This window comes from Protopterus annectens, chromosome 9.part0 (genome assembly GCF_019279795.1).
Source record: "Protopterus annectens isolate FY-2018-M chromosome 9.part0, PAN1.0, whole genome shotgun sequence".
Lineage (NCBI taxonomy): Eukaryota > Metazoa > Chordata > Ceratodontiformes > Protopteridae > Protopterus > Protopterus annectens.
This window is the reverse complement of record NC_056743.1, coordinates 905,260,529-905,285,865: the sequence shown is the minus strand read 5'-3', so window position 1 is coordinate 905,285,865 and position 25,337 is coordinate 905,260,529. Positions and strand designations below refer to the sequence as shown.

Here is a 25,337-nt window from a genome sequence, read left to right as displayed (position 1 = left end):
AAAAACCGGAAGAGTGGGAAGATGTGGCACAAAAAGTCTCAGGGTTCTTTCCGTGACACACAAGCCGAGTTTTCCCCTACAGGCAGAGGGGGAAACTCATATGGAAGATGCCCCTTTCGGGGCGGAGGAGGTCCCCGTAACTAGGGTTCTAGAAATTCTTTCTCTGGCCAGTCCTACCAGCGCTCCTGAAGAGCGGCCCAACTGCTTTTCTCTGGAAATGGTTGGCGGTCATTTCTCTTTGTACCCTTCTGCCTGGCTAACCATTACCACCGATTCTTGGGTACGAGTGCTAATAACCAGAGGTTATCATATTCCCTTCAATCTTTGTCCCACCCCACTAAGGAACTTACCTGATGTTCCACCCAGTCAAAGGGTAGAAGCAGCATTAGAGATTTCAAAGCTGCTAAGAAAGAGTCATCCAAATAGTCCCACCAGACCAAACAGGATCCGGATTCTACTCAAGATTATTTTTAGTGCCAAAAAAGACCAGGGACTGGAGACGAATTTTGGATCTCAGTGTACTAAACAAATTTGTAGAAGTACAGAAATTCCGGGTGGTCACAATACAGTCTATCCTTCCACTCCTGGAGGCAGGTGATTGGATGTGCTCTATAGATTTTCAGGATGAGTACTACCGCATAAAGGTGAACAGACCATCGAGAAGATTATTTCGCTTCCGTGCGGGAGGCAGTCATTACCCGTTCCGAGTACTGCCCTTCGGACTCTGTCAAAGGAAAAATAAACTTCAAAAAGGTCAATACACGGCAGGTTCAGGTTAAGGCACTTTAATCTTGCAGCAAGGAGACAAAAACGTGCTAATACAGAGTTTGTCTAACTAAAACCAGGAAGTGAAACCATCCTTATACATTTCTTACAAGGTATTGCCTACTAAGCTGACATAACAAATCACAAGTTCTTTCAATATTATTTTATAGCAGATGTTTGTTCATGATTTTCTGCTGCCACATCAAGTTTATGAAAAAAACCTAAGAACAACAACGTGGCCTTGGTGACCACCGGTCAGGTACAACTTCTCACTATGCAATGTTACCATTCAAGGTACTATGGCTAATTTGAGCACAAAGCAAGTACAGATTATACTTCATTTCTTCAAGCAATCATTGTTTGACTGTATCTAGTTCCTCTGCAGCTGTGCGTGTTCTCATAACACGAACAGAGCTAATTGTTCAAGTTCAGTAACATTATAGAAAACAGTATTGTTCTATTCATTAATTTCCTGACCTAGCAGATAATAACCTGTTTCTCAGTATATTTCCAAAAGGCATAAACATGAATTTCGCTGTGCTAGCAAATACTAGGTCAGGGTGCATCTTGCAGTTTTCAGAAAGCATATTGTCATTTTAGGAAAGCATCTTTTAGTTTCACACAAAACTAAGCTGTACATAAAATAGAATGAAATGTGTTAACCCTTTTAGCTTCTAATAAGAACTAAACACCAACATTAATACATATTTTTCTAACATTTCCCCCCTGTTAATAATTTTTATTCTATTTTCAAAAGCATAAACAGTTTGGTTCTTCTCCTAACCTCTTCTGTTCAAGATTTGCAGTTAAGAGAGTCATTCAGTTTAAACTCATGAAAGTGTTTCATTCGTTAACAATTCTTCAATTTCAGTACTTTGATACAAAGTTACAGAAACTGACATGTCTATAAAATCTTTGATTAATCTTTTCATGCAGCGAATACCACAGCAAACGCACACTCCCAATAGGAGTAATCCCACACAAATGGCAATCAAGATGTTCATTAGGGTGCTACCCCACCCCCCAAACAAATTCTGGAAAAAGTCTGTCAATGGGTTTGGGCCTGGTTTGGTCATGGTCGACACTTGCTGAATCACCTCAAGATGGTCGTTTATCTCATGCTGGTTGTCAGGAATGTACGAACAGCACTCCTCTTTTATTAAAGCGCACTTACCACCTTTCGCTGCTAGGGTGAAGTCGGAGCCATGCGGTTTTGAAGTACCACAGTTCTCATAGCATTCAGTTCATCAGTCATTAATTTGAGAACAGAAAAAGTTGCATTACTCATTACTTCAAGAAGTTTGGACAGTTTTCTCAGCTCCCAAAATGATTTCACTGCGCCATATGCAGGGGCTATACCTGCCCACGATATAATAGTGTCACTCAAGTCCATATGTGTCAGTTTTCTTTATTCTTCACGGAATTATGGTTTCTCCAGCCTGCTTCGATTCATCCCATTGGATTTTCAGGCCTTCTGATTGGATTTTCGGTTTTCTTGGTGACCTCTCTGACATTTCAGATCCTTCCCTGAGGCAAGACTGCAGTGTGTCGTATGGCTGGAACCAGGTAACCCAAAAAACAACTGCCAGACCAGTTCTCAGGTAACCATTTGTATGCCTTTTTCCCACAAACAAAATAACAATTCTCTACCTTGGTATTAATATACACTTGCCGTGCATGAAACATTTTCTTATCAATAATAGATAGTTGTTTAAAAAGATCAGGATTACGTTGCATCTCCCCAACAGTTTTATGTATCGACTTTAGATGCGAGTCATAATTTGCATCACAGATATAACCTGCATTATTGGGTTTGGTATAACATTTGTAAGGAACAGTTACATTACAATTACTCCAACCTACCTGAACAGTATAATTTTTGTAAAAACACACAATTCCCTTTTGTGTAACAGGCAGGTACAATGCTATTTTGTCTCGTGATTTTACAGTTGTAGTATCAAAAATCAAATTTTCCCAGGTCTCATTGACCCCTAGGGGGAAAGCAGTCATTATTAATCCCCCGTATGCTGTTGGTATAGCTGTGCAAATCCAGCAATTCGAAACATTAAAAGTTTCAGCATACACATATTTAATTGCTTGGTAAGTGTTAAAGTTCGGATGCCAGTCTATGAATGATTCACGTTTATTCAGTTCAGCCTGTGTGGCTGGAAAAAGGAAAGGCCACAGCAAAAAATCATTGTTATCAGTATGGTTAACAGGGTAATCATGCAATACTTCTGGGGTTGTTCTGCATTCCTGTTTTCTCTATATCTGGTCATTTTGTTCTTGTTGGGTAACTGTAACAAGGGTTTTGTCCAGTTCAAAGTTCTTAACCAGTTTACAGTGTGTCAAATAAATCCAGGACGCTCGCTCTGCGATCTAGACTGCAGTGGGTGTCGACAGTAGCACTTGGTACGGCCCGGTGTCGTCCAATTCTTTTTCTTGATGACTTTCACCCAGACCCACATGCCTGGGACTACTGCTGCTTCCGATGGTCTGGCTTGTTCTTTATCTGAAACGGAATTTAACTGCAAAAGTTGTTTATTACTTAAAAGTCGTCTCATATATTCTGCAAGTGAACCATCAGCCTCCTGGTCTGCAGGCATGAGAGGTTTCCACTGAGGTATATAATATGCCCTCCCAAATAGTATTTTAAAAGGAGTTAACCCTTTTGCATTTGGAACAGTTCTCATGCTCAACAGTGCCAGAGGCAGGCAGTGCACCCTCAATTTCCTAAGCTTATTTTTCAAAATCCCATTGTGCCTCTCTACTAATCCTGCAGATTGTGTGGGGTACGCACAATGGTTCTTCAAGGAAATTCCGAAATATCGACTCAACTGTTATATAGTTTGATTTACGAAGTGTGTGCCATTGTCACTATAGATCTTTTCCGGTATGCCAAATCTAGGAATAATTTCTTTAACAAGAACTTTCGCAACAGTAGCTGCATCTGGATTTTTAGTTGGAAAAGCTTCCACCCATTTGGAAAACATATCTATAATGACAAGACAATACTTCTTATTTTCGCATTTGTTCAATTCTATGAAATCCATACAAATAGTATGGAACGGGTATGGTGGTGTAGGAAAACTCCCTTGCTTTAGGCTTCAATGCCCCTTGTGCATGATGTTTATTACAAACATGACATGCTGCACAAAATTTTTTAGTGTTGTTTGTAAACCCATACGTTGTAAACACTCGATTCACTAACTGTACCATCCCCCCTGTTGAGACATGGCACTGCCCTTGGCTCAACAAAGCTGCATATCTAAACAAGTTAGATGGCAATATCGGTTTTCCTTCTTTGGAGATGTACAGCCCTTTCTCAAGAATTGCTCCTCGTTTTATCCATCTCTGTTTTTCTACATTTGTAGTAAGTGTCTGCATTGTTTTCAACATTTCTAAATCTAAAATCTCAGAGGGTTGTAATTCCTCACTCAAAAGAAATACTTCTGAGGCTGAAGCTGCCTGTTTTGCAGCTGTGTCAGCTCTCGCATTACCTTTTGAAATCCTATCCTGTTGCTTGGTATGAGCTACGCATTTACAAATAGCTACTTTTTGAAGTAACTGAATAGATTCTCACAAATCCAAAATAAACTGCGCATGATTAATTGGTTTGCCAGTAGATGTTATCATTCCTCTATTCTTCCACTGTTGCGCAAAAACATGTACAGTAGAAAAAGCGTACTGGCTATCAGTAAAAATATTCACACATTTACCCTTTGCTAAGGTACATGCCCATGTCAAGGCAATCAATTCTGCTGCTTGTGCAGATAAAATGTGTAGTAAGGGTTTCGCTCCTAGAATTTCAGTATCAGAAACTACTGCATATCTTACTAGATTCTGCCCTGTGGGACCCCCTTTTACATGAGCCGTCCACGTAATATGTCACCTCGGCATCATCCAAGGGAGCATCCGTGAGATCTTTTCTGGGTAGTGTCTTTTGCTCAATTTCCTGCAGGCAGCTGTGTGGTGTGCCATCTGCAGGGGTTGGGAGCAAGGTAGACGGATTCAAAGTTGTACACAGTTCAATTGTCATGTGAGGTTGGCTCAACAGTATAGTCATACAGGAAAGATGTCTAGCAGAAGAAAGATATGCTACTTTTTCTTGCAGGAAAATAATCGCGACTGCATGAGGCACTCTCAATGTGAGAGGGTGGAACAACACTACTGAGGCTGAAGCCTGTACTGCCATTGCAGCTACGACTACTGCTTGTACACAGTGAGGCAGAGATCGTGCCACTGAGTCCAGCTGTGATGAATAGTAAGCTATGGGACGTTGCTTGTCCCCATGTTGCTGTGTCAATACTGATGTCATATAACCTTGCTTACAATCTACGGTTTGGAAAAAACTTTTATGATAGTTTGGTAGTCCTAAAACTAATGAGGACGCTATTAATTGCTTTAATCTGCAGAAAGCTGATTCTGCTTCTGGTGTCCATTGTAGTAAATCTTGTGCTGCCATAGGCTTTTTGTTTATCAAGTCAGTTAATGTAGCTGATTCCAAAGCATAGTTTGGAATCCAACTCCGACAAAAATTAGTTGTACTCAGGAAGGACATAATTTCCTTCTTAGTAGTCGGTTTGGGTGCTTGTAAAATTGCTATTTTTCTTTCTTCATCTAATATTGTACCTTCTTTGGATATTACATATCCCAGGTATTTAACCTGCTTTTTCCAAAGCTGCAATTTGTTTTTGTTTACTTTATGTCCTTGAGTGGCTAAAAATTGTAGTAATGCTATAGTATCTTCCCTGCATTCTTGCTGGGTGGGGGCTGCCAGCAGGATATCATCTACATAAAGTAAAATCTGGCTGCCTCTCGGTGGGATAAATCCCGCCAAGTTACTTGCCATTTCTTGTGCGAATATTGTTGGGCTTTCACAATACCCCTGTGGTAGTCTTGTGTATGTGTACCTCTTCCCCTGAAATATAAACGCAAACCAATGTTGGCTGTCAGGGTGTAACGGTATCGAAAAGAACGCATTGCTAATATCTACCACAGCAAAATACTTCTGTTGAGGTTTTAAATCATTCAACAGAGTGTGTGGATCTGGCACCATAGGTGCTCTAGGTATTACTGCGTCATTTACAGCTTGCAAATCTTGGACCATACGCCATTCCCCATTCGCTTTCCTGACAGAAAATAAGGGTGTGTTACATGGTGAATCGGGAGATTCTAGCAGTACTCCTTCCTTAAGTAAAGCTGCTGTTATAGGTTTGATTCCTACCTCTGCATCTTTTCTTAAGGGATATTGTCTCTTCTGTGGTCTAAATGCTGATTTTGGCATGATAGTTGCTGGTCCTGCTGTACGAATAAGTCCTACATCTGATTTTCCTGTTGACCAGAGAGTTTCTGGTGTGCCTCGTAAGGCTTTTTCTTCTTCCTCTAGTAAGAGTGCTACTCAGCTGTCCTCACTTGCCTGCAAGTGTACAGCTGGGTGTGTCTGTGTTATCCAATTCAGCTTCTGCTTTTGTACTCCCTGTTCTAACAGTTCTAATTCTGCCAGTTTTTCCCACTTTGTGACATTTTCTCCTAGGTCTGCCCATTTCACATTCTTGTCTTTAGTCAGACTAACATGTGGTAATCGATTAGATTTATAAAGCGCTAAGAATTCCTGGGGCAATGAACAGCTAACTACACTGTTCCCTTCTGTGTCCCAGTACAGGTTACGTAATACCAATCTGTTGGCATGGTTTCTAAACAGTTCTTGCTCATATTCTTATCAGGTCCTGGTGTGCTACAGTAATATAGAGTACAGTGCAACAAATGCTGTTTATCAGTGTCAAGGGAGGGGGATTTACTGATGGCTACATTCATCAGTTCTTCGGTTACTGCCCCTGGACCAGTCGTAACCAAGTCCTGGCTGTACCAATAAAATGTTTCACCCTCCGGCGGCACTACAAAAGTATCCATTTGTCACTGTGCTTCCATACCCTGCATGGTTGGAACTACTGCTATGCCAAATATCTGCATAAGGTCTCTGCCCAAAAGGTTTACTGGGCATTTTGCAGAAACAACAATTTTGCTTTTCTGAGTCATCCCTGAAACAGGGTCAGTTATTGCTATGTTATGGGAGAGTGGCTCCTGATACAGCTGTCCATTAGCTGCTATCACTAATATATAATCAAGTGATTCTGAATTTTCTGGTAGTTTGGAAGGATGTATCAGGGTTCACAATGCCCCTGAGTCACACAGAAATTTAACCTCCGTCCCCTCTACCAGAAGTGTAACTTCGGTTTCGTGTCTGCTAAATAGAGCTCTAGGCTCATTAATGCTAAGTCTAAAATTTCACTTTCTTCACTATCTGTGGTTTCTTGCACTTCCTCTATTTCTTCTGTCGCATTCTCAATTCTTTCTATCACATTCGCATTTATCTTTTCTTGGATATTCTTTTCTAGTGATTCTTCACTATCATATAGTCAGTCCTCACCCTCCTTATCTTCCATGGCTACCTTCTTATTTTGCATGCAATCCCTTGCCAAATGTCCCTTTTTTCCGCATTTAAAACATTCACCCCTTTTCTTCCTTTCTTCAAACTCTTCTGATCGTTTATCAGATTGTTTGTTTCCCTGGGCATTTTTCTTGCCCCTTTTCCCTGACTATACTACAAAAACTTCAGCTCCATCTTCTACAGCAAATACTTGAGTTTTCTTTTTCTTTTTGTTATTAAAATGCCTTTCGGCATGTCTTGCATATTCAAGTAATGACTGTAATCTACTTGTAGGGTGATCTACCATGTACTTTGTGATAAAGATGCTAATGGGTGCAATACTGCCTTTCAAAAATGCATTCTTTAGCTGCTGCTCATATGGGGAATCATGTGTCTGATCTTCAGGTACCTGCATTCCACAGTGGTTGTTAAAACACTCTAATAATCTAGCATAATATCTATCAACTGTTTCACTTTCTTGTTGGATGCATTGATTAATGCAAGTCCAGTCTGCCCTAGGTTTCCATTTCTCAGAGATTCGTTCTGTCAGACCTTTCACTCTGTTATCCAGTTCTGCGTTACTATGTGGGAGTGTCTTGTGTTCTGCGTCACGAGGATTCCAGTTGCCACTGATCATGTGCCAATCTGGACCTACGATCTGTCTGACTACTTTTTCTACTACTTCTCCATTTAAATGGTAGCTTAACCTCATGTCCTGCAAGTCTTCTAAGAATTTTCTAAAATTAACTTTTGGATGGGGAATTCCCTCTGTGGCTTTCCGGATATCTTCCGGTGTCCACGGTCTATATACTAGGAGTGTTGGGTCCTACCCTTCCTGTCCTGCCTGAGGATTTGGTACTTCTATGAGCGGACACATTTCTTCTTCGCTCATAGCTCGTGAGTTTTCATTTATTTGATATTCAATTTCCCCTCTCAAGTTGCATGTTCGAGACCTAGTCTCAATGGGATCTCTGACAAACGGTTTTGGCTTCGCGGGGAGAGCCGGATATAGCGGAGGTGGACCAAATTGTCCACCCGCTTCATATTCTGGTAAGGGAAGTGGAGGGGCTGATGCTATTACCAAGTTATTGTCCTCTTTATCTAGAAACATTGTTTTTGAATTATTACTTTTTTGTTCTCTACGGTTTGCTTCCTCAATCCACCTGTGTGCCTGAGGAATGCCTCACTGACGTTGCTTTTTTACCTGACCTCTTGCGTCAGTTTTAAGCTGTTTGACAAGTTTAATAAGCGAGGATTTTTCTAATTTGCCATCAAATTCATATTTATTAACCCATTTTGTATAGTACCTAACATTGTCAGCGCGTTGTAATTGCATATATTTTGCATCTTCAGTTAATGGCGGATCTTGGGATATTTTTGTGCACTTATTTCCCGTTTTATTTTAACCTTTAAGCTGTTACGTAACCCTTCTTTTTACGTGGTACCACGATTTTCCTCTTTTTTCACAGTTTATCTAGAATAACTGCCTTACCTATTCTGTTTCCCTGATCTATGACAAGATTGCAGTCTTCCTGTCCCTGACTTGTACAAAACAAATCTCCTGACAGATGACACAAATCAAGTCCCTGATCTAAAACAGAAAAAGGTAAATCTTACCTTACCTGAGCGTTTGTGATTGACTGTCTCCTGGTTCGTTCAGTAACTCGTCCTCCAGTCGCAAATCAGAACAGTGGCTGGCCTCTTTTGAATGACAATTCAGTCGGAGGTCTTTCAGCGCAGAAGAACCGATGTGGTCTCTTCCCCGTACGGTTTCATGCCACCTGGCCCATCTGACCTGAGGTGAAGTGAGAGTTTCCGGTCCGAAGGGCCAATCTGTCAAAGGAAAAATAAACTTCAAAAAGATCAGTACACGGCAGGTTAAGGCACTTTAATCTTGCAGCAAGGAGACAAAAACGTGCTAATACAGAGTTTGTCTAACTAAAACCAGGAAGTGAAACCATCTTTATACATTTTTTACAAGGTATTGCCTACTAAGCTGATGTAACAAATCACAAGTTTTTTCAATATTATTTCATAGCAGATGTTTGTTCATGATTTTCTGCTGCCACATCAAGTTTATGAAAAAACTTCCTAAGAAAAACAACGTGGCCTTGATGACCACCGGTCAGATAAAACTTCTCACTATGCAATGTTACCATTCAAGGTACTATGGCTAATTTGAGCACAAAGCAAGTACAGATTATACTTCATTTCTTCAAGCAATCATTGTTTGACTGTATCTAGTTCTTCTGCAGCTGTGCGTGTTCTCATAACACGAACAGAGCTAATTGTTCAAGTTCAGTAACATTATAGAAAACAGTATTGTTCTATTCATTAATTTCCTGACCTAGCAGATAATCACTTGTTTCTCAGTATATTTCCAAAAGGCATAAACATGAATTTCGCTGTGCTAGCAAATACTAGGTCAGGTTGCATCTTGCAGTTTTCAGAAAGCATATTGTCATTTTAGAAAAGCATCTTTTAGTTTCACACAAAACTAAGCTGTACATAAAATAGAATGAAATGTGTTAACCCTTTTAGCTTCTAATAAGCACTAAACACATACATTAATACATATTTTTCTAACACTCTCTACAGCCCCCAGAGTGTTCACCAAGTGCATGGCAGTCATTGCAGCTCACCTGCTACTGCAAGGATTCTTGGTGTTTCCATACCTAGACGACTGGCTCATCACCGCCCCCACCAGACATCTATTGGAAAAAGCCTTGGCATACTCTCTTCACACTGCAGAAAGGTTAGGCATAACTATAAACTGGCAAAAATTCAACCTATCCCCATCCCAATCCATAGAATTCATTGGGGTCCTGTTAGATACAAAGAACTACACTGCTTCACTTTCAGAGCACAGAATTTTAAGGATAAAACAACTCATACCCATCCTCTCAAGGGAAAGATCGACAGCACATTCTGTTCTCCAGCTGTTGGGTTCCATGGCAGCTTCCATCAGCACTGTCCCCCTCGAGAGGTTTCACATGAGGCTTTTTCAATGGTTACTACTCACTCAGTGGTACCCTTTTCAGTTTCCTCTCTCATCCCAGATTCGGGTGACTCAGAGATGCAAACAAGACTTGATTTGGTGGATGTCGCAGAACCCGTCACAATGGTCTCGCCCCTTCACACCCCAAAAGCCCAAAGCCACAGTGTCCACGGACGCCTCCCTGATGGGGTGGGGGCTTTTTCAGGGGAAGACTGTCCAAGGCACGTGGTCGGACCTAGAGGCTCATCTGCATATAAATGTCCTAGAACTGAGGGCTGTGCTTTTAGCATTGCAAGCATTTCATCCCCTCCTTCCGTCAGGGATGATTGCTATACAATTGGATAACATGGCTCTAGTCTGGTACATCAACAAACAAGGCGGAACTAAATCCTACCCACTCATGTCGGGAGGCCATGAGGATATGGCACTGGGTGATGGCTACCAACCACTTTCTTTTAGCAACGCACATTCCTGGGAGTTCCAACGTGATAGCAGACAGATTGAGCAGGTGCATTCTGTAACCACACGAGTGATCTCTGAATCCTCTTGTAGTGGCAGAGATTTTCAGCTACTGGGGTTTCCCTTGCTGTGACCTTTTTGCATCCCCAACCAACTACAATTGCAGCAATTACTTCGCCCTGATTCCCCCTCAGACAATCACCCAGGGACACTGTAGTCCACGATTGGCCCTTGGGTCTACTTTATGCCTTTCCTCCTCTCCCTCTCATTCCCCAGTTCCTGAAGAAAGCCTGCCGGTTGAAAAGTAAGATAACCCTCATTGTGCCGTATTGGCCTCGGCAAATTTGGTTCCCCTTCTTGTGGCCTCACCTGCTAGATCAACCATGGATTCTCGATCCAACTCCAGATTTGATCTCCCATCCGAATAACCTGATTCACCCCAACCTGAACAGCCTGAAGCTCACAGCTTGGTTCCTCCACTTCCAGTGATTGCCAGGCAGACTGATCTTTCTTCCTCAGTACGTGACATTCTTATTGCGTCTCATAAGTCTTCCACCAGAGCTACTTGTCTCAGCAAGTGGAAAAGGTTTACCATTTGGCTGAAGGAAAAAGAGATGGACCCTTTTTCAGCACCAGTGCCGGTAGTACTGGAGTACCTGTCCAGTTTATTCCAATCTGACCTATCTGCTTCTGCCATTTGAGTTCATTTGGCTGCGATATCTAATTTTCACAGTGGTGTCCATGACTCTTCTCTTATGTCACACAAATTATGCAAGACTTTTCTAAAAGTTGTAAATCATTTGAAACCACCTTTTGGAGGACCTATTCAGCCATGGGATCTGTCTTTAGTCCTGCAAGCATTTACTGCAGCTCCTTTTGAACCAGCTTTTTCATGCGACTTCAAGTTTCTTTCTTGGAAATCTTTGTTCTTGGTCGCCATTACTTCGGCCAGACATATCTCTGAACTTTTCAAGCTCTATGCATCAAACAGCCTTACTTAATCTTTCATAAAGATAGTGTGTCATTGAGAACTAATCCTTCCTTCCTGCCAAAAGTGATCTCTGAAATCTCCATTAACCAATCCATTGAATTACCGGTTTTCTTTCCCAATCATTCTAACAGAGGAGAGTATTGTCTACATACCCTTGACATTCACAGGCAAATTTGTTTCTATCTGGACAGAACTAAGGCTTCTAGCAAATCAGTTCAACTATTCCTGGGCTGTTCTGGTCCTAGACTTGGATATGCTGTTTCTAAGGTCACATTGGCTAAATGGTTAAAAGACTGTGTAACATTTATTTACAAAACTCACAATATTCCTTTGACTACAGTAGTCTTGCTCATTCCACTAGGTCGGTCGCAACTTCTCCTGCCTTTCATGCTAGACCTTCTTTACCTGACATTTGTGTAGCTGCAACTTGGGCTAGACCCCATACCTTCATCAGTCATTACAAATTGGATTTGGCCTCCAGAGGAAGTGCGTCCTTTGGTTCACTGGTACTCCGGAATGTCCTTCCATGAGAGACTCCCAGGAATAAAGGTAGCTGGGCCTCTGTCCCAGGTGTAAGGAATGAACGAGGATTAACAATATCAGATAAAGAATTTATGTCTTACCATAACATTCCATCTGTATTGTTGATCCTCTTTCAGTCATTATGACCCTCCCTCCTTCCCCCTCCTCAGGCTCATAGTGGATCTCATCATTCTGTTCCGGTAGGTTCTTTGACCAGAGATAGCCTCTACTTCCTTTGACTTGCAAACTCAATCTGAGGTAATGGAGAGGGGGATTGTGGGTAATAAGAGTTTAGCTCAAGAGTTTGTGGCTGTCGTGAGGTTGGAAGATGGCCGGCTTGGTTCCGAGGTCAGAACCGATAACCCAGGCGTAATGACTGAAAGAGGATCAACAATACAGATGGAACGTTATGGTAAGACTTAACTTCTTTTTACTTCAAATACAGATGATTTAGTCTATGATTTCCATTTTCTAGTAATTGTTTTTTGGCAGTCACCAGAATTATACTTAACAAGGCCTTGCTATGTCTAGCCAATTCAGATTCTGTATCCCAGATGAAAAACAATCATTTCCTTTGTTACATTCATCTGATCACCCAATATCTCTGACAGAGTACTTGTAGGGAATTTTTAAAGTCTGCCACCTAATTACTTTCCCAAAATATATGTTCTCAGTTACCTCTTTCTTCTCCATCACACGTCTAACATTTGCCATCTACCTGTGGAAAAATTCTTTGGAGTCTGCTTGGAGATAAAAAATATCAATGCAAAAACTTCCAAGCAAAAATCCTAAATCTTGTAGACTTTGTTAAATATTTGGGATCCAAACATATGTCCTCCCATTGTTTCCTTGTGGATTGGTTATCCAATCTCTCTTCCTAGCTTTGTCTAACAACTTCTGATTGATTCCTATAGTTATTGTGCAATATTTTATATGCCCTACTAAGTATCCTTTTTTTTTTAAACAGCTGCTTCTGTCTAGGTTTAACTAAAAAATCTACCAGAGCAGGTCTCTCACTTAAGATGTCCTTATACCGTTTTCTCAGCCTATACTCTGATATAAATCCCTGATTTCTTTATTATTTGTTTATTAGCATTTGATTACCGGAATAGTCCACTGGGCCCGTAGAGCCCATTTTCAGTGGAGGCCTGCGGAGAAAAGCTCTAAGAACATGTTGCAAGCATGCACAATAAGTCATACAAAATATTACAGTATGCATACATCAGCAGTTAAAGTATATAGAACTGTAAAAGCAAAAATAACATAGCTCATTCCAGTAAGGACATGCTTATACAGTTTAAGAAAGACATAAATGTATGTATGGAAACAGTATCAAAAATAGCATAAGGAAGACGTTCTCTAGCCTGCAGTCCGAATGTCTTCTTGGCCTCTTCACATTCTGTTACCTTTCTCTCTCTAATTATGTTCCCAATACCTTGGTTACTTTACAGGATTTGTCCAGTAAATTCCTACCCCCTCTTGCCTATTCTCCGTACCACTAATTGCAGTCGTCCGTATCAGCAAAATCTCCTTTCTCATGTTGGGTTTGCTCTTAGAATATTTTCTACTACTTTATGAATATAATATTCTGTATGGCTGTTATTATTCTCCTTAAGGATCTGCATTCAAAATCCCACTCTCTCCTTATTTCTTGAATCCCCCTCCATTTCATCATCATCCCTGTAGATCAGTGTGTATGTACCTTTAAGAAGCTATCCAAGGGCTTGCATAAGTGTATAAATACTGAGCATGTAAGAGCCTGACTGCCATTTTGTAGTTAGCTATTGAGATGTAAGCATGTATTTATGTAAGGTCTGTCTGTTAACTAGTATGTTTGTATTTTGTCATGCTGCTATTCATCCTGATGTGTTTGTGTATTATAGTATCTAAACGTAATGCCCCGCCTGCTTGTCATCTGTGTTAGAGAGGGACGAGCGACAGTCCCTTTCTACTTTGAAGCTGTCTCCATTTTTTTTCATCCTGCTTCCATTTCCTTTTCAGGAACCCTCGGATGTAACCCTTTAGGAGGAGGGCCTTCCTACTTCTCAGGAAGTTGACCTTATGGTAACTTGGTGTTCACCCTGGATAGTGAGAGTGAACGATTCTTTGTGGAGTTATGAGCGTGGAGCTAGGAGTCATCATATCACATCACAGTGTTTAGTCATATTCTGTAGTTGTGGGAATGGTCATTGCATTCCTGACAAGAACATATTGCCACTTCTATTTTTTCTTGGATGACCTACAAGGCTCCTAGTCAATACCAGCTGTTGCACAGGCATTGGGCTCTTCATACCCTCTCCCCGGGATATATACAGACTTACCAGCAGCCTGAGACCACTCCCAAACTCAGGTTGCCAACAGTACATGGGGGGTTTGCCATGCAGGTGTATCATTAAGCCAGCTCGATACAGAAATATGTTATGGCTACGTAGACATTTTGTAGAATGAAAATGTATGAATGTCTCATTTATTTTATCTTCTGGCTCAAATCATTTTTGCTAATGAAATTTGATTTTCTCAGTCTGAGTAAACTCATTCTTTTTTATGTTTTAGAGATTTTGACTGAGGAAGAAAAGAAGATCATCAGCAAGCTCAAAAGGAAAATGAGAAAAAAGGTATAGCTGAAGTGCATCTTCAATTTTAGTCATATTTCTTTTAATTCATGTCCTGTTTGGGATAGCTGAACGTCTTATCTTCCTTGTACTGGCTAGATAGAGTCGTGCAACAGTAATAAATAACGTTAATTATTGTTGAGTGGCTAGTTTATAAAACTTTGCATATTAAGTGATACATTTCTTCCTTCAGTGTTTTATGTTTATTATGAAAGGGTTACCTAGTGACTGCATCAGTTATGATTGTAAGATTAACAACAATGATAATTAATCGCATTTTCTTAAAGTATTCTGTGCAAAGAAAAATAGTACTGTTGGTTGAAAATGTGAGAGGTTGGTAGATGTGCTTTGTTGATGCTGGAGAATTACTGTTTTTTTTTCTGAAGTTCACCTGCATAGCATTTGGTTATGCTGTGGGAGAATGGTTAGAGTTATTTGTAAAGATTTTATTTTACCCTTTATACTTATGATCTTATGTTGCCTCACAGCAAGAGGTTCTCCTGTTCGATTCTCGGCTGGAGTGCCTTCTGTGTGGAGTCTGCATATCCTCCCCATGGTCGAGTGGCCTCCAAAAGACATGCGTGAATGGGCGTGCCTTCGCTGAAGGTTGGGCGTCTGGCTGGCAACTCGGCACCATAAAAATCGACTGCCAATCATTAGCGGACCGGAGTTCCGCTATGGTGACCCCTAACCGGGAAAAGCCGAAAAGACAAACAAAACACTTATGATCTTAAAATCCTTATTCTCCATTGGTACATCCATTTTTTACCTTACCCTTGGGATCTGGGGACGTGGTGAGATGGATTTAAGAACCATGATTATGGTTGTCATCCAGTTCAAGTAAGATATTTTCCAAATGCTTTTAACACTCTTCCTCTGATGACTAGAAAATGCAGTGAGCATTATGCCCATCCAGGAGTGGATGTGTTCTTCTACACACCTACAGTGCTCAGCTAGAGTGCAGTGCAGTCTTTCATGGGCATGCAGTCACCCCAGGTCTCTGTGCATGAAGCTGCACTTCTCAAGACATTCCCTATATGGTGCTTCTGTGACAGGAATTTCCCATTATTCTTATCCCCTTGTTGTGTTAATTGGTTTTGGGCACTGACTGCCAACCCTTCCTAGCTAACTCTGTTCACACCGTGGCTAGTAGTCAAAGCCTGTTCATTAGTGACATAATCACTGCTAACACCTCTGCACCACGATGCCATCTTAAATATAGCAGCATCAACAGCTTGGAAGGGGGTTGATATGTGGTAAATGAACTGTAATGTTTTATATGGGGAAGCATTTTTTAAGGGGGGGGGTGTATTTCTCATTGTAAGGTTGGATGGTAAATTCTGGCTGAGTGGTACAAGTTTGTTTCACAGATTGTCCATGGACAGAATTGTTCGTCATTTAGTCAATTTTTCATCACACTACATTCTAATTTTGTATTACCTCTCCAAGTCCCACTAGTTTTCCATTACCTTCATTGGATGTATTGATGTCAATTTCATTGATTATACATCAGTTTTTTCCTTCATTTAAAATTCATATCATTAAATGGAAACATGCACAGCTGGAGAAGAATAGGGAGATGAAGTTTCTCTTGGGACTGGGGTGTAACTATCTTTGTTGTAGTTCGTGAGCTACATTTGTAAAAGGAAGCTGTCCATTCTTCTCCTTCCTCACTGATTTTTTTCTTCAGTCTTTCTCCAGCCCACTAATTAGTCAGACTTCATTGACCAGAGCTCCTACCCAGTGTAAATTTTCTCCTCCACGTCTCTTCTTTCCCTAAATGGCGGAATTGATGACAAAATTTTATTAGTGTTTCTATGTAACCCCTCTCCCCAAAGAGGAGGTAAGTGGAATTCTTAAAATAGGAATCATTGTTACTTCTCTACTTTTGAAGACTTAACTGAATATTATTTATTTTATCAGCTTTCCAGGCACAATCATAGCCTTAGAGGGGTCATTCAGGAGTACATTAATAACCTGATAGCTGACTCCCAAGTGGTTAGATCTTTGTCATCTACTTTTCTCCAAAGCATCAGTCCTTTCCCAAAGATCCTAAAAATTTAGACTCATTAGTATATTTGGGAAGAGGGGTCAGGACATCCATGGCTTTTTCATGGAAAAGATGCTGTTATTTTACCCAAATACAAGTTCATAGGCGTGTACTAGGCTAATGGCCCTGGAGCCTTTACAAGCCTAGCCCATAGAAGTGCCCTGGCGTCGTGCCGCCCTACGTTAGTTCCCAGTGCCTCTTTCAAGTAGAGCCACTGGAGTGATACCCAGGGTGAACATTCTTCCTTCCCATCCACTCATCAAGATTCCTCTTGAAGAGGGTCAGCGAGGTTCTCTGCTTAACATGTATGGGAAGTCTATTCCATAGCATGGGCAGTCTCTGTGTTATGAACCTGTCCCTCCAGCACGTTCTGTTGAATGTGGTAATGAGGTTGAGGTCCCTGGAGAGTGTGGTGCGGAGGGATTGGGATTTCTTTAGATGTAGCATTTCTAACAGAGCTAGGTCAGACATGGCTTTGTAAGTCAAGCAGAGATCGCCTCTAGGTAGGCGATATGAGAGAGAGAATAGTTGGAGGTTTTTTTTGAGTCTGTCCATATAGGACAAGTGTTAAGGCCTAGGATCCTCTTTGTGAAGTACTTTTGCTGCTTCTCTAGTTGTTGCAGGTGTCTAGTGAGGTGCGTGCCAAATGGGGCATTGTACTCGATGACTGGCCTAATGAGGGAAGAGTAGAGGGAGATAATGACCTCTTTCTTCTGGATGCAAAACCCTTAGTAATGAGATGTGCCACATAGGACTATATGACCACAGTGGCAGTGTGGTGGTCTAAGGAGAGGGTGCTGTCAACCTGTGTTCCCAGATCTCTTATAACACCTTCTGTGTTTAGTGAACTACCATCGATGTGGTAGTTCATGGGAACCGGGTTTTTCCCAAAGGGGATGACAACACATTTTTTGGCATTGAGCTTAAGGCTATGGTTCTGACACAAGTTGTTGGTCTCAGTGAGGCCTTTCTGTAGGATGTCAACATCACTTGGGGAGTTAATAATAGCTCCCAACTTGCAATCCTCTGCGAACTTTGTCAGCTGGAGTCCCTTCGTGTTGGTCTGGACTTCAGAGAAGTAGATACCAAACAGGAGAGGACCCAGGACTGATCCCTGTGCGACTCCACTTATGACTGGTCGGCAGTCTTAATTGGAGTCAGCTACGTTCACACTGTGGGTTCTATCTGTGAGCCTGTTTGTGACCCACCTAGTGATATAGGGGTTGATGCCTAGCTTAGTGAGTTTTTCTGTGATTCCTGAGAGGGGAATGGATTAAAGGCCTTGGCCAGATCAAGATAGGCTGTATGAACCACCTTGTCTTCATCCACAACTTTGGTGACTGACTCAGAGAAGTTGACCAAGTTGAGCAGGCATGATCTACCCTTCACAAAACCAAACTGTGTGGGATCCAGAGTTTGGAGATTGTTTATAAGGTCCATGATGATGCCTTCCATAGCTTTGCATATCAGAATTGTCAGGCTAATGGACGATAGTTCCTAGGGTCTGTAGTTGCTCCTCCTTTGTGGAGAGCGAGGACTGTAGTAGTGCGCCAATATGTAGGGACAAAGCCTGACATGAGGCTGTGAATGAACAGGGCACACAGGAGACATTCCAGTTCACTCTATAGTTCATGTAGAACACAGCCAGGGATATTGTCGGGTCCCACAGAAGCTGTATTCTCGGCCTTGGACAGTTTCAGTTTAGCATTTGTTCATATTGCTGGTATCATTTTTGAGAAGTAGTTAACTAATGTAGAATTTTCCATTTACCATGTATCCATTGCATTTTGTTTTTGTTGAGGTATTATTGGGTAGCATAATAGAGTTTTTGCATTTTTGGTAATTTTTATCTAAATTGTATGACGTTCCATAGTGAACAGAGCTTTTCTTTTTTACCGTGAGCGTGCATCCCGTGTTCCTGCCTTTGATGAGTCACTGTGCTTTGCGTGTGTGTGTGTGTGTGTGTGTGTGTGTGTGTGTGTGTGTGTGTGTGTGTGTATATATATATATATATATATATATATATATATATATATATATATTTTTTTTTTTTTTGTTTGTTTCATTATTAAAGTTCTGTTTTACATATTTTCTGTCTTTCTGATGATGTTTCTGTTGTGAAAAGTGTGGCATTAATTTTCTGCTCCTTTCATTTCCATCTCTTGCTGACTTCCTGAGTAGTTAATTTGCTGTGTTAGGAGATTCTACATTTGCATTTTATATGTTTTGTAGTTCCTGTGGTGGTATTACTAGCTGATATATGGTCACATCTTTTCCTCCTTTTTTATTTCTGCTTTTAATTTATTGTTTTCTTATGTGAGTAAGGCATTTGCAATAATTTTATATTTCTATTTTTCAGTGGGTCATATAGATGGCAGTTTGTTCCTCCTCATATATGCTCTTCTGTTGGAGCTGTTATGTCATTTTTTCCACATTTTGATTATTCAAGTCATTAATTGTGTTTTTTATTGTTTTTATTACTCTGAAAAACAGTTATAATAAAGGCAGTCTTCATACACCATGTCTTTTATTCCCCAGTGACAGTCAAACACTACCACTGGTTATAATTTTATAACATATAACCACAGTACTATTAATTTTCTATTAATTATTATTATTATTATTATTATTAATTTTAAGCTGCGGTGGTGCAGCGGTTAGCATTGTCTCACAGCAAGAGGTTCTCCCGTTCGATTTTCGGCTGGAGCGCCTTTTGTGTGGAGTTTGCATGCCCTCCCCGTGGTCGAGTGACGTTAAAGGAATGCAGGAAGGTGCGAGCATGAATGGGCGTGCCTTCGTTGAAAGTTGGGCGTCGAGCTGGCAACTCGGCACCATAAAATCCACTACCAGTCATGAGCGGACCGGAGTTCCGCTGTGGCGACACCTAACCGGGAAAAGCCGAAAGACATACATACATTATTATTAATTATTTTCCTATTAGTTTTCCATCCTTTCTGTGCATTACCGTTTCACTTCCAACTGCAGCATTATTAATGTTATTAACTTTTCCCAGCCCCCCCCCCCCAGTGTGGAACTAAATAAGTAAAACCTAAAAAAGAAACAAATTATTTACACAAGAATATTCAGTTAAAGAGGTACACTGTCAACATCTGATAACTCTATAACGTGTGACAGTCACAGATACACTGTCAACCTATTATGTAAGTCAGTAACATCTCTTTTTAATATTATATCCTCCTCCTTCCCAGATTCTCCGTCCTCTTCTGCTTTTCACTTTCTTGAATATTATCCCTTATTTTCTAGCATCTACCAGTGTTAACCAAATATTTTTGCTTGAATTACCGTATCTGTCTCTTTCAGCCCTTCTTTATTGTGTTGCATTTTCAACTGTTTTACTTCTGCTAAAGTCAGTTTTTCCATTTTTTATCACTTTTTGGCTGCAGTCATAATGATCAGCAACACCTCTTTGTTTTTATTTAAAGTATTCTGTCCTTTTTCCCAAATTTCCTAGAAAAAATAACTTGCTTTTTTTTTTTTTATATGTGTTGCCCCTTCTCTCCTGTTCACCATTTTTTGTGGTCCTTTTATAAACAATTGCAATTTGATGCAATCCTCGAAAATATGCTGCCAATCACCAGACTCTCTTTAGCCAGCATTCTTCTCATGTTCCAGGGAATTTCTTTGCTGCATACATGTTATGCAGGGTATGGATGCGTTAATAAAGACATAACCTAGCAAATATTATAAATTTATAAGATCTTAATGCTTTTATTCCTCTTGGAAAGTTGACCTTTAGCCAGACTGGTTGCAAAAGTTTAACCATTAGTCCTATTTCCCTGCACTTTTTCTGTGCAAGAGTGAAAGTAGCTCACCTTCTACTACATGTTACCACAGATGTCCCTAGGTATGTCCCAGTTTTCAGGCTTGATTTACCGTTACTCAGTTTTTTGAGTCTCCATCACACATGCTTTTTGAAGCTTTCTAGTATGTAGAAAACCGCACTAAATGACCAACATACTATTGTCAACAATAACTTAAAGAAAGAGGACAAGTCTTTAAACTCTCTTGTTCAGAAGCAAAAATAAATGACTTTGTGTAGTAGAATTTTGAAATATATTTCATTAAAATCTACAGATTTTACACTATCGCTTTGATAATATGCATCTTTTTTTCTATCATTTTTTGTCACTGTCCATTTTTTAAATATGTTTGAGTAGTATACCACATTCCTAAATAGTGAGTGAGAAGAGCTATGTGTTGTTTGGTATTTAGTTTTATGCTAATTAGCTATCCACAGTTTTGGCTGGATATACCTACTTTTCAAGGGCCATTGTACCTATTTCCAGTGTCTTCAGGTTGAGAAGTATGGACCTGAGCATTAGTTATTTCGTTATAGTAGATTGGGGGGTACCCAAATGTTTGTGTAGGACTGTGGTGGAGTAAAACATATTTTGGAATATGACTGTAGGGAGGAAAATATTGCCTAATGTAATTTATTACTTCTTCAGTGAGTCTAACTTGTGATGGCAGTTCATGGAGAAATTTGTTGCTACAGAGTCACTTGATAGGATTGATTGGGTTGACTTAACTTTGCAATTTAAACCTCCTTAAAATGTGTCTCTATGTGAACTGATGTTAATTCTGGCATCTGCCCACAATCTAAAGGCATTCATTATGTTGTCATTGTTGGTTTGGTCACTTTTCCATACTTTCCAGGCATTATCCCACTTTTTAATTGCTGTTTAAATTCAGTTGTTAGCCATGGGCCTTAATTTGTCTAATTTTTCTGAGAGTAGAAATCCTGTTCCAAATAGGTGTAATGAGATTACAGAATTATGGTGATGCAGAGGTAATATCAGTGTACCTATGTAAGGTATTCCAGTCAATGTGCTGCACTTCAGTTAAAAGCAATGTAAAGAAAGGATCTAATGTCTATGTAGTAAGTTTTGTGATTGGAGCTACTTTTGTGAACTGTAATAAACTGACAGTGATCACTGAATGAATTTTAAAGAATTTGCAGTAAGTGAATGATATCTGATATGCTTGTCTGCAGTAAGGCTGGTGTCAGTTTAGCCTAGTGCCTGGGTTAATAAGTTTGTCCCTGTGAAACGAGTCTGGTGAGTTGATGATGGAATTCCCCATGCCAGTCCCTATTTAGTTTAAGTTAGTAAGTGTAATAGTTTTTCTGGACTGTGTGTGTGAGTGGAGACCATATTGAGTATAATTTGTGATAAGGCAATTCAGAATAGGAAGATTTTATGTATATGTGTAAGTGTGTGTTTGTATGTAATATATATATATATATATATATATATATGTGTGTGTGTGTGTGTGTGTGTGTATATATATATATATATATATATATATATATATATATATATATATATATATATATATATATATATACACACACACACAAACACACAGTGGCTATAAAAAGTGTACACACCCCTGTTAAAATGCCAGGCTTTTGCGATATAAAAAAATGAGACCACAATAAATCATTTCAAAACTTTTCCCACCTTTAATGTGACCTATAACCTGTACAATCCAGTTGAAAAGCAAACAAATCTGTTAGGGAGAAAAAATATATTTAAAAAAAAAAAAGTATAATAAGCTGGTTGCATAAGTGTGCATACCCTTAAACTAATACTTTGTTGAAGCACTTTTTGATTTTATTACAGCCTTCAGTCTACATGGGTAGGAGTCTGTCAGCATGGCACATCTTGACTTGGCAATATTTGCCCACTCTTCCTTGCAGAAGTGCTCCAAGTCTTTCAGATTGCGAGGGCATCTTTTGTGTACAGCCCTCTTCAGGTCACTCCACAGATTTTCTATTCGATTTAAGTCAGGGCTCTGGCTGGGCCATTCCAAAACTTTAATTTTCTTCTGGTGAAGCCATTCTTTTGTTGATTTGGATGTATGCTTGGTGTCATTGTCGTGTTGAAAGGTGAAATTCATCTTCAACTTCAGTCTTTTAGCAGATACCTGAAGGTTTTGTGCCAAAAGTGATTGGTATTTGGAACTGTTCATAATTCCCTGCACCTTGATTAAAATTCCAGTTGCAGCAAAAGAAAAGCAACCCCCAAGCATGATAGTTGCTACTACCATGCTTCACTGTGGGTATGGTGTTCTTTTGGTGATGCAAAGTGTTGTTTTTGCACCAAACGTACATCTTGGAATTGTGGCCAGAAAGTTCAACCTTGGTCTCATCAGACCATAACACATTTTCCTACATGCTTTTGGGAGACTTGCTGTATTATTTTGCAAATTTTAGCCAGGCCTGAATGTTTTTCTTTGTAAGTAAAGGCTTCTGTCTTGCAACCCTACCCCATAGTCCAGACATATGGAGAATAAGGCAGATTGCTGTCGCATGTAGTACACAACCAGTACTTGCCAGAAATTCCTGCAGCTCCTTCAGTGTTGCTGTAGATCTCTTGGCAGCCTCCCTGACCAGTTTTTATCTTGTCTTTTCATCAGTTTTGGAGGGCTGTCCAGTTCTTTGCAATGTCACTGTTGTCCCATATTTTCTCCAATTTTTGATGACTGTCTTCACTGTGTTCCATGGCATATCCAATGCAGTGGAAATCTTTTTGTACCCTTGTCCTGACTGATACCTTTCAACAATGAGATCCCTTTGATGCTTTGTAAGGTCTCTGTGAACCATGGCTTTTGCTGTAGCAGGCAACTGAGTAAATGTCAGGAAAATCCTACTATGTCAGCTGAACTTTATTTGGGGTTAGTCAGAGTCTCTTTAACTGATGTCAGGTGAGTACCCAAGAAAGTTGAATGCTGTAATTAAATCAAAAGATGTTTCAGCAAAGTATTAGTTTAAGGGTGTGCACGCTTATGCAACCAGTTTATTTGTACGTTTTTTATTTTTTATATTTTCCCCTAAAAGATTTGTTTGTTTTTCAATTGAATTGTACAGGTTATAGGTCACATTAAAGGTGGGATAAGTTTTGAAATTATTTATTGTGGTCTCATTTTTTTATATCACAAAAACCTGGCATTTTAACAGGGGTGTATACACGTTTTATATTCAGTGTGTGTGTGTGTCTGTCTGTCTGTGCGTGCCTGTGTGTGTACATAATGTAGCGTATGAGTCTAATCATATTTGTATAATCACTCCGTGTGATGATGTGAGGTAGTGCAACCTATGCCAGAGGGAGTAGGGCAGTGAATGTGTAACACCATGCCAGCATAAAAGACAACCAGCAGAATGTGAGCAATCCAAAGGATTTATTGAAGTTAAGCGCTTTCCTCTCTATTACAGAGACTTCCTCAGGGTCTGAGGAAGTCTCTGTAATAGAGAGGAAAGCGCTTGACTTCAACAAACTTGGTGTCCTTTGGATTGCTCACATTCTGCTGGTTGTTTTTTTCTGTGGTTTCTACTATCTTGTGAGTGTTTGGCATTTTGGCAACATAATGCCATCATAGCTAGCTGGAGTTTTGTAAAGAATTATGTCATTTGTATATCAAACTGATTTGTACAGATGCTTGTGTTGAAAAATGTATTTGTAAAGCTGCCTGTGTTAAAAATGTACCAAGCGTTCCGTGTTACAGAAAAGAAACGATATGTTGCAATGGCGACAAGGCAGATTTTTCTGAATTTATTGTAATGCCCAGATGATTGCAGAGAGAAAAAGTGGTGTCCCTGGCTTGTATTTGCTGATGCCTGGTGGTGGCGGTGAGGAGCCAATCATCTAGGTATGGAAACACCTGGAATCCTAAATGCCTCAGGTGAGCTGTGACCACTGCCATACATTTGGTGAACACTCTAGGGGTGTAGTGAGACCAAAGGGCAGAGCTCGAAACTGGTAACGATTGGCTCCTAGCTGGAAGCGCAGATGATCCCTGGATGGTCTGGCCATTTTTATATGGTAGTACGCATCCTGTAGATCTATCAAGCACATCCAATTGTCTTTCCCTAAGAAGGGAAGTATCGACTGAAGTGTGACCATCCAGAACTTCTCTTCCTTGACAAATCTGTTTAGTCTGCTGAGGTCCAGAATAGGTCTCCAGTCCCCTTTCTTTTTTGGAACTAAAAAGAATCTTAAGTAATTCCGGATCCTGTCTGGTCTGCTGGGACTGGTTGGATGACTCTTTCTTAGCAATGTTTGGACCTCTACTGTTGCTTGTTCCCTGTAACTGGGTGGACCGTCTGGGATTTTTGTTGTCAATGGAGGGGGAGTGGCGAAAATAATAAAATATCCTCTGGAAACTATACTTTGTACCCAGATGTTTGTTATTTTGAGCCAGGCGTCTGGATACAAAGATAAGCGACCCCCGACTGCCTCCAGAGCAGGACAGTCGGGCCTCCTTTCAGGAGCTCTGGTAGGGCTTCCCAAAGAAATGGTCTCTCTCACCCTAGTTTTGCGGACCCCCTCTGCCACGAGGGCGGCGTCTTCCATTATTGCCCCCTCCTCTGCCCCTGGAGGGGGGTTCACCACGTGTGTCCAGAAAGACTCCTTGGGATTATCGGAACCAAGTCTTTCCTCCCTTTTGACCCTTGGGGTAGGGTCTGGTAGGGGTGGAAAAATGGACTC

The 25,337-nt window shown here is 40.4% G+C and overlaps 1 protein-coding gene across 1 annotated transcript in view; it reads left to right on the top strand.

Annotated features, from left to right (window-relative positions):
* BAZ2A (bromodomain adjacent to zinc finger domain 2A) overlaps positions 1 to 25,337 on the top strand; it is a 3,667,728-nt gene that overhangs the window by 1,258,583 nt on the left and 2,383,808 nt on the right. Inside the window, exon 12 of the mRNA XM_044083634.1 lies at positions 14,719 to 14,780. Within this exon, the coding sequence (XP_043939569.1) occupies positions 14,719 to 14,780 (62 nt within the window). The remainder of the gene's footprint in view (positions 1 to 14,718; positions 14,781 to 25,337) is intronic.